This window comes from Pteropus medius, unplaced genomic scaffold (assembly GCF_902729225.1).
Source record: "Pteropus medius unplaced genomic scaffold, Ma_sr-lr_union100, whole genome shotgun sequence".
Lineage (NCBI taxonomy): Eukaryota > Metazoa > Chordata > Mammalia > Chiroptera > Pteropodidae > Pteropus > Pteropus medius.
The window spans coordinates 4,673,497-4,692,847 of NW_024350924.1; the positions used below are offsets into that span (position 1 = coordinate 4,673,497).

The 19,351-nt window shown below is 32.7% G+C and overlaps 1 protein-coding gene and 1 pseudogene across 1 annotated transcript in view; both read right to left on the reverse strand.

Moving 5' to 3' along the window:
* The window catches only part of ST7L (suppression of tumorigenicity 7 like), a 126,480-nt gene that overhangs the window by 70,749 nt on the left and 36,380 nt on the right, over nucleotides 1-19,351 (reverse strand). The window contains 2 exon segments of the mRNA XM_039841204.1: nucleotides 514-606; nucleotides 4,276-4,426. Of these exon segments, the coding sequence (XP_039697138.1) occupies nucleotides 514-606; nucleotides 4,276-4,426 (244 nt within the window).
* Nucleotides 7,859-7,977, reverse strand: LOC120585349 (uncharacterized; annotated as a pseudogene).

The window sequence follows — 19,351 nt, forward strand, 5'->3', positions numbered from 1 at the left end:
CAGATGTTAAAAGAACCTTGCATTTGTGAGGTAAATCCCACTTGGTCATGGAGTATAATCTTTTTTATATGTTGCTGGATTCAGTTTGCTAATATTTAGTTGAGAATGTGTCTATAATCATGAGGGAAATTGTTCTATAGTTTTCTTGTAATGCCTTTGTCTGGTTTTGGTATCAGGGTAATACTGGTCTTACAGAATGAGCTGAGGAGTGTTCCTTCCTCCCTTATTTCTGAAAAGAGTTTGTAAAGCATTGGTATTATTTCTTCCTTAAACTAAGATGACCGCTCTTATGATATCTTTAATTTTTGTGTCCTTCATTACATCTAGCACAGGGTTTTACCCCAAAATATTTGGGAGTGAACTATATTATACGACTACATCCAAGAAATGGCTAAAATAGTATTTAAACAGTTTCCTGAATTTCAACCAAAAGCACCTTTAAAATGGAAGAATTCTATGAAAAACAATCTCACTACTATTTTTCAGTTTAGAAAAACTAGAACATTTACTTACTAGGTAATAGCTCTCTATCAGCAGTCTCTGTGCAGCTTGGATAAGGATAAAATAGATGGCCTTTCTCTAATGGGTATGGAATCATTCTAAAAGCTGAGAAAAAAAACACAAATATGGACATTCAATTCAGACTCCTTTTCATCCTATACCACAGATCAAAGCTATTTTTAGGACATATTTTTATAACATTTTCACATAGCATTTTATTTTATTTTTTAGAGATACATTTTAGATTAAATAAACTAGGTAAGCAAAATAATAAATAAAAGAAAGAATAAGATGATTTAGAGAACAGTGAATGGTTGGGCTGGAATAAAATTAAACATAGTGGATGATAAGACTGGCCAGGTCCTTCCTACCTTAGTCTCTTCGTTACAAACACGACAGACTTTACTCTCTGGTTATGAATTCCACTTTCTACAGGAATCTTCATAAAACTGCAGCATATATAACAGTTGCGACCATAACTACTGGCAACTCAAAAGAGTTCTCAATAGCTCCTAACTTCACATGTGAGATGTCACCAAAGTTTTCTATGAGCAGAGCTTAATTTAGATCAGGGGCCATTCTTATGCTTTGGCCCAATGGTCCCCAACATTTTTAGCACCAGGGACCGGTGATCCTATGAGAATCTAATGCCTAATGATCTGAGGTAGAGCTGAAGCACTGATGCTAGTGCCGGGGAGCGGCTGCAAATACAGATGAAGCTTTGCACGTCTCCTGCAGTTCAGCCCGGTTCCTAACAGGCCATGGACTGGTACTAGTCCGCCGCCTGGGGGTTGGGGACCCCTGCTTGGCCTGACTTGGCCAGCTATCTGTTTTTATAAATAAAATTTTATTAGAATACAACCATGCTTGTTCATTTACATATTACGTAAGGTTGCTTTCATGCTATTGGAGTTGGGTAGCTGTGACAGAGACTACGGCCCACAAAGACTAAATATATACCATCTGATCCTTTATGGTAAAAGGTTACCCATCCCTGATCTAGATTATTACCAACTCTAGTAGACTTCTTAAAGAAGGAACTCTTATTGATCTACTCAACTAGTTAAGTATCATCAACATTGTGAAAAGGTTTTTGCTTTTCCTTTAGTGCTTGTCTATGTAAATTTTTACCAAAATACTGATTTTGTTCAGAGAACAAACTGATAGTTGCTAGATGGGAGGGGGGGTTGTGGGGCTGGATGAAAAGGTAAAGGGATTAAGAAGTACAAATTGGCAGTTACAAAATAGTCACAGGGATGTAAAGTACAGCATAGGGAATATAGTCACTAATATTGTAATAACTATGGATGGTATCAGGTGGGTACTAGACTTACCAGGGGATCACTTCATAAGGTATAGAAATGTCTAACCACTATGCTGTATACTGGAAACTAATATAATATTGAATGTCAACTGTAACTGAAATTTTTTTTAAAATATGGATTTTGTATGACCATAATAAAAAGTAGTGATTTGTCCAAAGTCACAGAGCAAATCAGGAGTAACATTAGGAAATCATGCATTAAGACGATTATTCATGAAATGCAGTATAAATCATATATTTATTGGAAATCTCCTCTGTGCCAAGCAAAAAGCTAGGCACTGAAGACACATACAAGATGAATGAGATAGAGTACCTGGTTTTGAGGAGCTTACGGAGTACTGGGGGGAAAAGCAAAAGAAATCTAATAACCCAAAGACATTCAGCTCCTCAGTTGCTCCAGTTTTCTTAACCTGTGTATTGTCAGTGTCAAGCTCAGTTTCTGACCCTGAGCAAATGGTTAAGGCAGGTAGAGGTTCCCAAATGTCCTTGGTTCAAGGACACATGGTGCCCTTTCCATCTCAGTAATTTTTTATGATGATCCTAAGCTGAAGGAAATATCTAATAATTGCACTTATTAAGTAGTGGATTCAAACAACTATAAACGTTTATGTTCTAACAGTTTAGCAGTGATTTGGAAAAAAAATGCACATAAATTAAAAGGAAAAATAGTTATATAATTTTATATAACCATCATTTCTTACTAATGGGAAACATGAGCCTGCTGGGTACTGCACAAATTCTCAAACCTTGATATCAGATTGGACAGCACCACCCTCATTTTCTGTTCCACAGAGATTTATGTGTGATACTTGTTTTAATCACAGCAACAAAAACCCAGCTCTGCAAAGCTATCACATGGAAAAGAATAGAGAGTCACCTAATTGTGAAATGATAAACTATTTAGAGTAATAGTTTGAATGGTGTCTGACAGGTGTTGATATTGCTGTATTTCCACTAAAATTTTAATATATCCAGTGCCACTCTTGTGAGCTTGCTGCAATACCCGCAAGGTGCCTAAGTGCAAAATTTGCTAACTGAGAGAGTTAACCAATTTTAGTGAATGAGCGGTGAATTTATTTTTTAATTTTTATTGATAGCAGAGATATATTTTTCAAGAGAACTATTATAAGAATTTAACTGATAAAATATTTTGATTAAGCTTCTTCATTTTCTGAGTGATTTTGAAAAGTTACAAATAAGAGATCTAGTAGTTGAAAAACAGTTCAATTCTCCAATGAAGATATACAAATAGCCAATTAGCACATAAAAAGATGTTCAACATCACTAACATTAGGGAAATGCAAATAAAAACCACTGAGATACCACTTCACAGCCATTGTGATGGCTATAATCAAGAAAACAGAAAATAGTTAAGTGTTGGTGAGGATACAGAGAAAGTGAAACATTTGTGCATTGCTAGTGGAATATAAAATGGTACAACTGATGTAGAAAATAGTATGGCACTTCTTCAAAACATTAAACATAGAATTATATGATCTAGCAATTCCACTTCTGGGTATATACACAAAAGAACTGAAAGCAGAAATTTGAACAGGTATTTGTACACCCATGTTCATAGCAGCATTATTCACAATAACTAAACGGTAGAAACAACTTGTTCATCATCGACAAATGAATGTATAAACAAAATGTGGTATATATGCAGAGAATGAAATATTATTCAGTCTTAAAAAGGAATGAAATTCTAATACGTGCTATAACGTTATGCTAAATGAAATAAGCCAGGTATAAAAAGACAAATGTATGATTCTACTCTATGAGATACCTAGACTAGTCAAACTCATAGAGATAGAAAGTAGAACCATTACTAGAGTCTGGGGAAGAGGGAAGAATGGAAAGTTATTGTTTAATGAACATAGAATTTCAGTTTGGGATGATAATAATTTATGAGGATGGATGATGGTGATGGCTGCACAACAATGTGAATGTATATAAATACTACTGAACCATATATTTTAAAATAGTTAAAATGGTAATTTTTATGTTACATATACTTTACTACAATAAAAAAATTTAAAAATAGCATTGGTATTAGTTGTGAGAAAAATAGTTTCATGTTATACACATCCGACATCAAAACAACAAAAATAATAGTCCAATTTAAAAAATATTAGAATAGCTCAACCACTAAAAAGATTATAAACCAAGATATGTATGTTTTCATTTTCTTTCCTTACAAATATGTAATTTAAATGGACACATGGCAGAATAGCATAACAGTTTCTCATTCTGCTTTTCCTAAATGTGGCATCAATATAAGTACATTAAGCATCTATTCTAGCAATAAACCAAATATAACACCACTGAGTTCACTTTGAAACTAATCAACAACAAATCCTTATGGAAACTCAATCTCATTTAAAAGGACTACCTGTGAGCGCAATGAATAGTCAGAGACATGAGTGTTACATGTGGAAAAGAATACTTACTGCCTTCCCACGTACACTGCAACAGATTAAGAGCGCCTTCTATTCGCTTCCAGTGCTGAAGATGAAAGAAAGCATAGGCAATTGCTTCACTATCACCCCGTTTCAGAATATGTTCTGGAGGTAAAATTAGACTTTTCATCTCCAGTAAATACTAGAAAAATAACATACACACACAGAGACACATCACAAAAAAAAATTATGTTAAATTCAAATGCCCACAAAAATATACATTCAAATTTTATAAACTCGATTTTATTTACAAAAGAAACTTTAACCTAAGTTGAAATAACATGAAGGTCCTACTGGCAACACGTGTATAAAATGCTTTAGAAGCAAATTCCAAAGATTGGAATATTTCTATAGGTAAAAATAAGGAGAGAAATGGCTTATATGTGACCTTGCTAAATACAAAATGGAAACTCAAGCTGAGGAAATGTGAGAGCAAATATTAATTTTTCCAAAAAATAATTACATGTAAAATTCATAAAATACAATTTTAAAACATTTTGTGGCAACATTCAATTCTTTTTTTCTTTTATTCCCATTTTATAGGTGAAAGATCTTAATTATGAAGAAGTTCAATTAAATTAATATGTACCAAGTACAAAGCACTATGCTTATCAGGAAATACCAAAACACATTCTATTTTTTGGAGCTTCCTAATATAATGAAAAAGACACATTTCTTAAGTTAATAATTATAACCAGACTGTACTGAATGTTTTATTAGAGGTATTAACAATGTATATAAGAATATGGATAGGCAGTATTAATTTTAATTAATTGATTGAGATGTAATTCACATATTTTAAAATTCACCCATTTAAAATATACAACTCATATATATGTGCAACTATCACCACAGTCAATTTTAGAATATTTCCACCACCTCAAAAGGAAATCCTGTACTCTTTAGTTATTACCCTCTACTCCACCATCTCCCTAAGCCCTGAGCAAACACTAATCTACTTTCTGTCTCTATAGATTTGCCTATTCTGGATATTTCATACAAATAAAATCATATAATACATGGTCTTTGGTAAGTGGTTTCACTTAGCATAATTTTTTCAAGGCATATCTATGTTGCACTATATATCAGTATTTCATTCCTTTTTTTTTTTGGCTGAATAATATTCCATTGTGTGGATAGAACACATATGTTTACCCATTTATCGTTTGATGGGTATTTAGCTGTTTTCACCTTTTTGGCTATTTTGAATAATGCTGCAAAAAAACATTCGTGTACCAGTTTTTACGTAAATATGTTTTCATCACTCTTGAGTATACACCTAGTTGTAAAATTGCTGGGTTAGATGGTAATTTTTACATTTAGGAGGTATTAATTCTGATTTAGGGGCTAAAAATAAACCACTTGATGGAATTTGAAATTTGAGCTGATGAAGATGGACAGAATGTGGATGAGCAGATTGGGGGTTGGGGTAGGTAGAAAAACAGGAGGATATAGTCAAAGTATAGGGCCTACTTGAAAAAAAGCACTGAGCCAAGAGAGCATAGTGTAAGATTCATTTAAGGGATTAGTGACTGTGCCTGTTAAAGAAGTTATAGACTATCAATTCTTATTCATATATGAAATTAAATTCTATCTTAAACTCTTGAAGAAAATACTTGCCTTAATATTATAATCCATAATAAAAGCAGTACAATCACAGTTATAGCACTAATCAAATGTACTAATTACACAAAGAAAGATGCTAAATTAACTACTTATACATCATATTTACTACTAAAATGGTCAATTTAAAACAAAATATTTTAAAAAATATTTCATTAGTTAAATACTTGCAAAGACTTCCTCTACTGAAATAGGTTTGAAACAACCTCTTTGGTTCTAAATAATTTGTTATTAAATAATGTGTCATAAGGTCCAAACCACATTAACTTCTGTTATAAAATGTAAAAAGAGAAACATTCCAGAGGTGTCTCAAAAGATATATTCTCACATTTCAAATTCTAAATTCCTCAGATTGTTACATAAACTAATGAGATAAACAACATAGAGTTGAATTTGTAAAACTGCTACAAGCAGGAAGAATCTTAAAAATAAAAAGTTGCAATGGTTTCAAAATTTAAACCTTATGTTATTACTCAATATATATGTACACATATTAATATATCTAAAATAAATTTTTCTTATGAAATGTGCCTTTCCAACACTTACTGAGGTTAATACCCATCTTTAATTACTCCTACTCCTATATCTTAATAAAGTTGAAATTTAAAAAAAAAAAAAGAATTACTCTTAGTTTTGATATATCTTGCTTTCTCTTCAAAGTGTAAGAATGCAATCTGCTCATCAATTTATTTTAGTAGATGTCACAAACTATGAGATTATTTACTAATCCAGTTTGGGGACTTAACATTTCCCATTCAGTTTCTTAAAGGAATGCAGCAGAGGTTGTGTCCTGGTCAAGCAAAGCCCATTTGCTGCCTGGTTGGGTTCTCTCCCCGTAGTGCCTTGGGCCTATATTCAGGAGGGTAATATTCTTTCTAATCCTCTCTAATCCTTGCCCATTTTTTTAAAACACAGTAAAAGATCACTCACACCAGGCGGCTGTGGGAAAATGGACTCAAATAGCTGACCCTTGACATGACTCCTTATGCTCTATCCAAGTACACGAAGAGCTTCTTCAGTAGGAAGCAAAGAAAATGCGGCAATCACAGTGAAATCTCCATCATAAAAAAGAGTATCTCATTTTCAAAAGAAAGCTGTTTAACACTTAAACCAACTCCTTTCTATTAAAATTCTGTCTAATTTTACAGATAGAGGAGATAATATATATCAATTATTTTCAATGAGTTTTAGAACCCTGAAGCTTTAAACTAAACCCTATCTTGGTAGCCACTTAGCAAAGAGTAAACAAAGATATTCGGTTAACAATTATTCAGTAAAATTTATAGAAAATGTCAACTTAATACTTTTTTGAACAGCAACTATACATCTATATTTTCACCATTTAATAATCTAAGTGACAATTCAGATAGTAATCGAACACATATGGTATGCTTATTAGGAAATACTTCAGAAGTTTATATTAAAAAATCTTTGCTATTTAATCATTAAAAAAAAACTTCCTTATGCTATCTTATTTTTTATTATCATGTCTTACCTACCAGCAAATGTCATTTCCAATTTGACTTTAAAGCTAATCAAATCTTATTTTTCAATTTCTAATAAGGCACTGAAATAAAATTTCACCCTCAAAAATAAGGGAAAATTTCAGTTTAAGGTATTTAAAAATAGGATTATTACTTATTTTATCTTCCTACAAACTGCTACTAAGGAATTTCTGCTACCCAACATAAGCTGTTAAGTTACCACACAATCGAAAACATATTCTTCATATTCTACTATAGCACCTAACACATTATACTACCCAAAGTAGGCACTAAAATACTTATTAATTGATTTGATCTGAGTTATATAACTAAAATGACTTCAAAATCATATTTCAGTTTTTCCTAAGATATATATTTTTTAGGCAAGGCAACCCTTGGTTGACCTCACAGATTGCAAGGACCTTGTCAGCTTATAATCCCTTACTTTTTTTTATTTTTAAGTTTTACGCCTACAGCACCTGGTCTTCCGAGGTGATCTCCCATCTAAGTACTAACCAGGCCTGACCCTGCTTAGCTTCCGAGATCAGATGGGATCAGGCTTGTTCAGGGTAGCATGGCCCTGAACAAGAGATATTTTCTAACCCTCTGGGAAAAACAAAACAAAAACAAACAAAAAAAATCTACTATCCAGGCTACTTTTCTATGAAGGAAAATGTGAAAATTTAAAAACTGAAGGGTGTTTGGTTTCGGAAATTTTTGGCCTTTTTTCCTGCTTATAAAAGTACATGCTCTGTGTACAAAAATGCAAACACTGCAGAGTTACACAGTAGAAAATAATACAAGATTGAAGAATAAAAGAATAAAGAAAATAAAGATAATCTGATTTATGTTATGTCTAATTTCTTTATGCACAACATAATTGACCTTTTCTTAAAAATAGAATCAAGCTGTTATGCAACTCACTTTTTACTTTATGATACATCTTATACATTTCTTCCTGTCTCTATATAAATCTAACTCATTATTTTTTATTATTGTATAGTATTCCATTAAAAGCTGAGTTATTTTATAAGTTCAGATTTAAAGTCATGCTGGAATTGTACTACCATTCTTAAAAGGTCAAAAATGATATCGTTAAGCAAATCTCATAAAACTAGTAAAGTAAAAGTAAAATATAGAAAATTTATTAAAAATAGGAATATAAAATAGTAAAAACTCATAAAAATAAGATGGCTTAAAAATTCCCAAATCTGATGGGGTCTAAAATTTTATTTTTTAAAAAACTTACACAGGCCTTTATAACAATGCAGATCTAAACTAAAGAAATGTCTATTTACCAAGTATTTATTGAATGTCTGTTATGTGCTAGGCAGAGTATCAGACATAAAATGAGAAAGACAAGAATTCTGCTTTTTAAAAAGCTCACAGGAAACTAAGGGAGATATATACAAAGAGACAAAAAAAAGGTATGATTAAGGTACTGAAGGAACAGAGAGCCATTATCTCTGTTTAGGAAAAGTAGGAGACATCTCTATAAAGGAGGCAACAGATGAACAGTGTCTTAAAGAATGAGCAGAAACTTGCCAAGTAGAGAAGAGTTTGAGCATATATACAAAGGTAGGTAGGGAGATATGATGAGAAATTACCAAATCCAGGAAGCAGTGATGCTGGAGATAAGGAGCAAGGCAGAAGTGGCAAGGGGTAAGGTTGGAAACGGATACTAGGCTCAGACTGTGAAGAGCTTCTATATAAGCAACACTAAGGGACTGGTCCTTATTTTATAAGCAATAGGGAACAAGAAGAGCTCTTTTTAGGCAGAGTAAGATTTGCTACTTAGGTAGCTAACTCTGACAACAACCAGAATGGAGAGGGGCCAATGGCAGGGAGACCAGTAAGGAATTTGTTTTAATAGTCCAAGCAAGAGATGGTAAACAAACTTACATTTAGAGATGCATAGAAAATGTCTGGCAATATATAAGCCAAGGAGAAAGAACGGTTACTTGAGAGAAGTAGAATTGGAAGAGAAAGAATGGAATATTTTACTTTGTAAACTTCTGAAGGGTCTGAATTTTTTTAAAAAGTTCTTATCATCTTTATAATAACAATAATAATTTAAAAAATTAGTAGTGAAGGCACATAATGGTCAGTGACAGTGGGGATAAAGTAGATGGCTAGATGTGAAAGACATTTTAAGGTTATAATACAAGTTGCTAATTTGGAAAGGGCAGAAGTAAAGGTTAATGAGGAGAAGATAAGGTCATATAATCAAAATATATAAGTAAGGAAGGACAGGCAAGTAAAAGAAGAGACTTAAAATAAAATTTAAAATTCAGTTTGAGACACATTAAAGTTGTCTGAAATACCTATTAAATGTCCAGATAAAAATCTCCGTAACTAGAAAAAAAATGCAAATCTATAGATGAGGAAGCCAGAGTTGAAAGATACAGATTTGCAAATTTATCAACAAATACAATAAAGTTGAAGACATAAACCAAGGCTGGTACCTAGTATGTGCTCCAGGGCCTTCTGTATTACCTCCAAATCACCTTATTGTTATATCTGGGAAATTGCTTGGGAAAAATTCTACTAGTATTAAACTATGGACAATACACTCAAATAACTATTCAAACCTCTTGATTTTCACTAAAAATATAAAAATTAAACCTACTTTAGAAGCTATAGTTAAAAAAGCATAATGATGTATGGTCTGATGGTTTCTTTTATAACTCTAAAACCATACCTATGCTTATACCCAAATTCACTTTAATTTTGAATTGCTTTGATCTTTATAATTTATCTTTAGATTACTTTTTTCTATTACTTTGTAACTCTTACAACAGCTTTTGACCAAAAGCAATATAATTCTGACCTGAAGTAATGATAATGCTTTATAATCTTCCTCTTGAAAGCAGAGGTTAAAGAAAAATCTCTCTGAAGGCATCTGAAATTAAGGTACTTTGCTCTTGATCAGTCATGCACACCAAGAACCAATTTATCTCTGCAATTAGTTTTCTCAGTGCACATTCTATGAGATTGGACAGGCAGGCCGAATGCAAAGAGTCCACATGAATGTATATTGGGGAGGAGACTAAAGATGGTTCCCAGATAGAAAGTAAACAGAATTGCTATATGAATAAACTAAAACATAATGGTAACTAACAACCTCTGGAGAATAGGGAAAGGAGAGGGAAGGGAGGTTAGAAAGGGCATTTGCCACAGAAAAACTCCTTTCCACATCATCCTACAGAGCAGCACCTTGAGAGATAAGCATTTCATATTTTAACTCATCCACCTAGGTCAAAGTACTACATAATGGAAAGGCAAATGCCTCATTGTGCTCTAAATTTGGGTCTTAGATTTTGGCACCACTTTCCCATTTCTCCTTTTACTCCTGCTATGCCACTCAAAATCTCCAAGACTGCCTGTTTCCCTCTTATCTTTTACATATGCTGATATGGCCAATGAAACGTAAATCTGCCGCTAAAGAGCTAGTATCTTATGGTAGATGAGACTCATCCTAAAGGCTTCGATTTCTGGTCAACAGATGGGTTTTACCTTTTCTATCTCAATTTATTTTTAAAATTTCCCTTGTACTTATAAACGCCTCCAGGCACAGGCTGCTTTCTTGGTGATACAATACTAAAAAGAGTTTATTGTAAAATAAGAAATAATAATTTTTAAAAGCTACAGAGAACACATTTCTAAACATGTACTCAAGTTGTAGAGATTTACTAAACAAGTTTTTTTGTTTTGTTTTTAAATGTTCTACTTTATTCTTCCTCCAAGAGCTTCTGTAAGACACAAATAAATTGTCCTGTTTCAACATCTTCACCTTCACCTCATCTCAACAAAGGAATCCCCAAATCTTATACATTCTAAGTCTCTAAAACAATATTTACAAGGAAAAAGTACATACTGGAACAGCTTAAACAGGAAGAGAAAATGGTAACAGAAGTATAATAAGCAATGATTGCATGATAATCAAGACTGTTGCCTGACACTCAAGACACTGTGTTAAGCACTTCATATATATTGTCTCATTTAATCGGAAGGCATGATACTCTGACAGAGCAGTCCATGCTGAGAAAGATTTTTTTTTTATTGAGGTACAATTTAAAAATAGTCAAATGCACAGATCTTAAGTATGCAGTTCAATGAGTGTTGACAAATGAAGACAAGCAACGCCCAAATTAAGACATAGAACATTTCCATCACCTCTGAAAAATTCTCCTTTCCAGTTCATCTCTTACCCTGACCACCTGAGGCAACTATTGTTCTAATTTCTACCACCACAGATCACTTCTGTCTTTTCTCAAATGTCATCATTCAGTATGCACTCTTTGGTACAACACTCTATTTTCAAGATTCATCCATATTTTGCTTATATCAGTAGTTCTTTCTTTTTATTGCTGAATAGTATCCTACCGAATAAATACATACCAATTTGTATGTTGACTTGTTAAAGCACATTTGGGTTGTTTCCAATGTGGGGTTATTATGAATAAAGCTTCTATGAACATTCATGTTCAAGTCTTCTGGGGAACATATGGTTTCATTTCTCTTGTGTAGGACTGGAATTGCTGGGGTGAGGTATATGTTTAACTTTTATAAGAAATTGCCAAACGTTTTTACAAAGTGGTTATACCATTTTATACTCTTAGCAGCTATATATAACTGCTTCACATTCTTACCAACATTTTATGAGTCTTTTTAATTACAGTCATAAGCCGCATAACATTTCAGTCAACAACAGACTGTATATACAACAGTGATCCCATAAGATCATAATGGAACTTAAAAACTGCCATTGCCTAGTGACCTCGTAGCCATGGTAAGGTTGCAGTGCAACCAGTTCCTCATGTGTTTGTGGTGATGCTGGTATAAACAAACATACTGTGCTACCAGTTGCATAAAAATATAGCACATACAATTATACACAGAACATAATATTTGATAATAAACAACTATGTTACTGGTTTATGTATTTACTATACTTTTTATCATTACTTGAGTGTACTCTACTTATAAAAAGTTTACTGTAAAACAGTAAACTGTTAAGTTGGCAAGTCACTTCATACACTTTGTGTTTATTACATCTCTCAACTGTGTCATTGTCTCTCGTGCTCGATTTCATCTTATGTTGTTTTATAAATTTGGTGTAGCCTAAGAGAACAGTGTATATAAAGTCTACAGTAGTGTAATGTCCTTCACATTACTCACCACTCACCACTCACTCACTTAACTCGCCTAGGGCAACTCCCACTCCTGTAAGCTCAGTTCATGGTTAAGTGCCCTATAAAGTGTACCATTTTTTAATTTTTACTGTATTTTTACTGTACCTTTTCTATGTTTAGATACACAAATAATTACTGTTGTGTTACAACAGCTTACAGTATTCAGAAAAGTAACATGCTATACAGGCTTGTAGCCTCAGAGTGATAGGCTATCCCATGTAGCCTAGATGTGTAGTAGGCTAGACTATCTAGGTTTGTGTAAGTGTACATGATGATGAAATCGCCTAATGATGTATTTCTCAAAACATATCTCCATCATTAAGAGAAGCATGATTGTACAGCCATTCTGGTAAGTGTGAAATGGTACTTTGTTGTGATTTTATATTGCATTTGCCTGATAACTAATGATGTTGTGCATCTCTTTGTGTTTATTGGATAGTCCAACATCTTTTATGAGGTATCTGTTTTAAGGTTTTTGACCATTTTTCATATTAAGTTGACTTTTTTATATTTATATATTCTGGATATGAGTCCTTTGCCAAACAAATTGCAATTTTTTTTCCTATCTGTGGAATACCTGTTCATTTTCTTAATACTGTCTTTAATGAGCAGAATTTAAAATTCTTGAAAAGGCCAATTTAAATTTTTTTTCTCTTCTAACTCGGTGCCTTTTGTGCCCTGGGAAATCTTTGCCTGATCCAAGTTTCAAAGATATTTCAAAAATATCTACATGTTTTCTTCTAGATATTGTATAGTTTTAGCTTTTACATTTAGGTCAATGATCCATCTCAAATTAATGTTTATGTATACTATAAGAAAAATTCAAGATTTCCCCCCCCCATTCACATGTCAATAACTTACCTAATGAATAACCCTAGCTGACTCTTTAGCATTCATATCTCAGCTAAGTTCATGACCCATTCCCATGTTTACCTTTCATGGGTGAAATTATATGTTATAATGGTATTTTCAACTATGGAGATTCACAATGGTTTTGGACCATATTAATCAAGAACCTCTTTGGCCTACTATAATAATAATGTTAAAGAATACCTTCTATAGTAAAAGACAAACTTAAAAATGTACAAAGGAACTGAACAGACATTTAACCAAAACAGATATACCAATGGCTAATAAACACATTATAAGATGTTCAACTTCATTAGTCATTTAGGAAATGCAAACCAAAACCAAAATAGATGCCATTTCACACCTCCTAGGATAACTATAATAAAAAAACAGGCAATAACAAGTGTTGGCAAGAAGGTACAGAAATTGGAGCCCTCACACATTGCTGGTTGGAATGTAAAATAGCACAGTCACTTTGGAAAACGGTTTGGTATAGTCTCTCAAAAAGTTAAACATAAAATTACTATGTGATCCATCAATTCTGCTCCTAGGTATGTACAACAGAGAGAAGCGAAACCATGTGTTCACACAAAAACTTGCACATGAATATTCATAGCAGCATCATTCATAATAACCAAAGTTGAACCAACCCAAATGCCCATTAACTGACGGATAAACAAAATGTAGCATATCTATACAATGGAATATTATTCAGACATAAAAAGAAATGAAGTATTGATACATGCTACATTATGCTAAGTGGAAGTAGTCAGACACAAAAGGCCACATAGTGTATGGTTCTAAATTCATAGAGACAGAAAACAGATTAATGGTTGGGAGAGACTGGGGGAGAGAGGTACAGGATTTCTTTTTGGGTTAATGAAAATGTTCTAGAATTAGATAGTGGTGATGATTATACAACCTTGTGAATACACTAAAAGCCACTGAAATGTGTACTCTAAAAGGGTGACTTTTATGACATGATTTACCTCAATTAAAAAGACAATACCGTAAAGCTTCTTGATGGTTGGATAATGAATATGAGACAGTAGAATGAAACAGGATGCTACGTAATATTTAGAAAGTATGAAAAGTTTCTGCTATAAAAGAAAAAAATCTGTCAATTTCTATAGTGGCTGAAAGATGCACAAACTTTTTCTTGTTTGGTGACTAAAAAAATTTATTAATTGAACCAAAGTCATAGGTAGGTAATGAAGAAAAAGTCGAAAACCATGAAAACATGCTGTTCTAATTTTTAACTATTATTATCGGTTACTGTACACTGAAATTCATTTGGTAGATTAAAAAAATCTGTACAAGCAATCAATATTAATGAAATATCTAAAGCAAATCATAGCCTGAAGAGATTTATGTGATCTTTCTCTATTGCACTTCTAATAGTTTCCAGCTTTAACAAATTGCACAGCTCCAGACCTACAGCCATTTCTGTTACAGTTATGTGGAAAGTTGCCAAAAAATGTTTCCTGCTAAAACAGCTTTATCCTTTGTCATTTTACTGGTAACATTCATAAAATATTTGTCAAATCTGCATAATAAATTTGTAAGATTAAAAGAAGATTTAAAATATAGATATATATTTAAATGTCACTGTTCATTAGCTTAAATAAGTTATCACCACCCACAGCTGAAGTCTGAGGAAGAAAACCCCTAAAGCCCTTTATGTCTGCTTGGCTCCAGCTGACAGTCAGGAATATAAACCACAATGTGAGAGAGAGAGACAGAGAGAGACAGAGAGAGACAGAGAGAGACAGAGAAGGAGGCGGGAGGGGAGGGAGAGGGAATGAGAGAGGGAAAGAGAAAATGAATCTGAATCTGTACACGCTTCACTTTAAAACCCTAGCAAACACACAGCAGCAAATTCCAGAGCTTTCCCAGTTCATATAACACTAATGTTATTTAAGTGGGATATTATCCAAGTTGTTGGAGCTTAAAATTTTACCAAAAAAATCTTAATAATTATCTTGTTCGATAACACCCAGTTAAGGTGTATATCCACAAACAATAATGTAAGGTTATAGCACCATCCTACATAGCTGGACATTTTAAGAGTTGAATTGTCAACTAGCTTTGACATAAAGTTGAGGGGAAAATAGTTAAATTCCTACCTATAAATAAAAATGATTTTAAAATGTTAAAGTATATATGTTATATACTTTTTAAATACATATTTATATCTATTAAATTATATATATTTAAGTTTCATTGAGGTATACTTTACATATCACAAAATTCACTGTTGTAAGTATACAGTTCAATGATTTTTTAGTAAATTTATACAGCTGTGCAACAATCACCACAAAAAGTTCCCTTGTGCCTGTTTACAGTCAATCCCTACTCCTATCCCTGGATTCAGGGGATCACTGATCTACTTTGTGGGTCTGTAGTTTTGCCTGTTCTAGAAATCGCATTCAAATGTAATCATAAAATATGTGTGTCTGGTTTCTTTCACTTGATATAAAGTATTTGAGGTTAATCTGTATTGTTGCATGTACTTATAGTTTGTTCCATTTTAATTCTAAGAAGTGTTCCATTGTATAGATATATCATAACTTATTTATTCATTCACCTATCTTTGATTGTTTCAAGTTTTGGGCTATTGTGTATAATACTGCTACAAATATTTATATACCTGTATACTTGCATACAAGTCTTTGTATGGACATATGTTTTCATTGCTCTTGTGTAGATACCTAGGAATGGAATTGATGGTCATATTGTAAGCAACTGCAAACTGTTTTTCAAATTAGCTATACTATTTTACATGCACAACAGCAATGTACGCAGCTTCGCCACATTCTTGTCAACACTTGGTATCGCCAGTCTTTTTGAATATAGCCATTCTAGTGGGTATAAAGTAGTATCATACTGTGGTTTTAACTTGTATTTATCAATGACTAATGATTCTAGGAATCTTTTCATGTGCTTATAAGTTATTGGTGTATTTTCTTTGGTGAAGTGATTATTCATATCCTTTGCCCATGTTTTAATTGAGTTGTTTGTCCTCCTATTATTTGTATTGTAAGAGTTTTTTATAATTCTGGATACAAGTCCTTCAAGAGATATATGACTTGCAAATATTTTCTCCCAGTCTTTTGCTTGTCTTTACATTTTCTTAATGTCTTTCGAAGAACCAATGTTTTAAGAAGTCCAATTTATCAACTTTTTTCTTTTGTAATAGTGCTTTTGATGAAATCTCTGCCTAACTCAAGGCCTCAAAGATGTTTTGCTGTTTCTTTCTAGGAATTTTATAATTTTATCTCTTAAACTTAGATCTACAATCCATTTTGAGTTAATTTTTGTATATGGTGTGAGGGAAGGGGTCTAGGTCCTCCCCCCATATAGACACCTAATTGTTCCAGCACCATTTGTTGAAAAGACTATTCTTTCTCATTAAATTGCCTTGGAAATCTTGTTGAAAATCAACTGACCATAAATATGCATGTTTGCTTCAGGACTCTCTGTTGTCTTCCACTGACTTATATACGTCAATCTTTATGCCAATATTATACTATCTTAATTACTATATAAAATGTCTGGAAGAAAAAACCCTTTAAAAATGTCTTAAAATTGGGTAGTATAAATCTTTCAACTTTGTTCTTCTTTCTCAAATATTTTTTGGCTATTCTAGGATCCTTGCATTTTCATATAAATTTTAGAATGAGCCTGTCAATTTCTACAAATAAACCTGCTAGGATTTTTAAAAGGAAATACATTGAACCTACAGATCAATTAGGGGAGAATGGTGATCTTAACAATATTAAGTCTTCCAATTCATAAACATGGTATATCTCTTCCATTTATATAGGTCTTCTTTCATTTCTCTCAGACTTGTTTCAAAGTATTTCAGTGTATATCTGTGTGTGTTTTGAAAAAAGAAAAGTATCCAAAAAGTCATCATAGAATACTTAGAGCAGATTCAATCTGAGAGCTAATATATATTACTTATCCAACACTTTAATTTTATAATTGGGGCAATGCCTGCATTTCCACTAACCTCCCTCACCCATGAGCCTCTACTAGTAGTTTTGAAAATCAATGCACAATTTATATCATCAGAACTGTTACTACTGAGAATACATTTTTGCATGAGAAGAAGTCTACAACCATAGGAAACAGATAGTACATATTTTGATATTTTGAGTAGAAATAAAATAAAATTTTTAAACATCTTAGTGGTGTATTTAATTTCAATAGTTCTGATTAATAACTGCTATTCATTTTCTCACACAAGGAACAGATTCCCATCCCATCCTAGATAATAACAATAACTGTTTCGCTTACTATGGAACAGGCAGTCTTCTTTAAACAGGCACTTTAAAGATATGAACTCATTTAATCTTAATAACAACTCTAAGAGGTAGGGAATATTATCCCCATTTGACACAAGAGGAAACTCAAGTCCAACGAAGTTAAATAACTTGTCCAAGGTCATACAGCTAGGAAATAGTAAAGCCCAAATCCAAAACTAGACAGTCTAGTTGCAGAATCCATTCTGTAAACTACTCGGAAGCATGAAACAGCACAGTATTTCAAATAAAAGTGCTTCCAAAAATGGAACACTAAGTAATTCAGATCAATCCTCCCAGACAACTAAAAAGACTGAACATATAAAAATCTAATTAAATACATCATATAATTAACAGAAGGTAAGAAATTACCAGCCTACAGTCCAATGAAGGCAGAAATCAGAGAAGTAAGCCACACTTGGGGCTTCTTTTACTGTAGCAACATTTGCCAATTCTGGACAAGATGGCTAAGAGGCTATTCACCCTATTTTGTCAGTGTCTTAAGGCTAGGGTAACAAAGTCAGAGTGACAGCCCGGGCAAACCCCTCAGGATTGGATTGGGACCCTGAAAGTCTTCTCCCTAAAAATAAGGGTGAATCAGAAATAAACCAGAACTTTCAAGGACTATAGCCCACTTTCGAGGCATCTGGATGGACCAAAAATTATCAATCTCTGAAACTGAATTAAGGTGATCCTGTCCTGCTTCTTCTAGGCCTCTAAGAGCAAAGAAAATACTCTCTGAAGAAAGATAATATTATTTGAGGTTTTAAGTTATTTCTACAATTTCAAACACCTGGCACATAGTCAAAGAAAATGTGGCATAAGAGAAAACGAGACAATAGGAACATGATGCAGTAGAAAAAAAGAAAATAGAAGCAGATACATGGAAGTTCCAGATATTGGGATTATCAGAGAAAGACTTTATTACTTTAAACTATTTTAAAAGAAATAAAAAACTATATTTAAAATTTTGGTAGAGAATTAAAAAGAGATGTGAAAAATAAACAGAAACTCAAAAATTGAAAAATGTTTCAAAGGAGTGAAATTACACAAAGTATGTTCTCTAACCACAATGCAATTATGCTAGAAAACAATGATGAAAAGATAATCTTATATATTTGGAATTTAAGGAATATATCTTTAAATGGAATAAATATATCTCTAAATCAAAGAGGAAACAATGGAAATTAGGAAACATTTTGAACTAAATTATATAAAAGATATTGCTATAGTATGCAATTAAAATTGTGGTTAGAAAGAGGTTTATAGGCTTAAATAGATATATTAGAAAAAGAACGGCTGAAAATTAATGAGTTAAGTATCTATGTAAGATACAAGAAACAAAAAATAACAAAACAAGGCCAAAGAAAGTTGAAGGAAGGCCATAAAGAACAGAAATGAATGAACCAGAAAACAAATAGTAGAGAGGACCAACCAAGCCAGAGCTTGGCTCTTTGCAACTAACAAGACTGATAGATCCCTAGAGACTATGATCAAGGTGGGGAGAAAAGGTAGCCAGTATTGCCAATTAAAAAGCGGATGTTATAACGGATCCTGTAAATATTAACAAGGTAATAAAGAATTTTATGAAATCTTTATGCCAATAAAT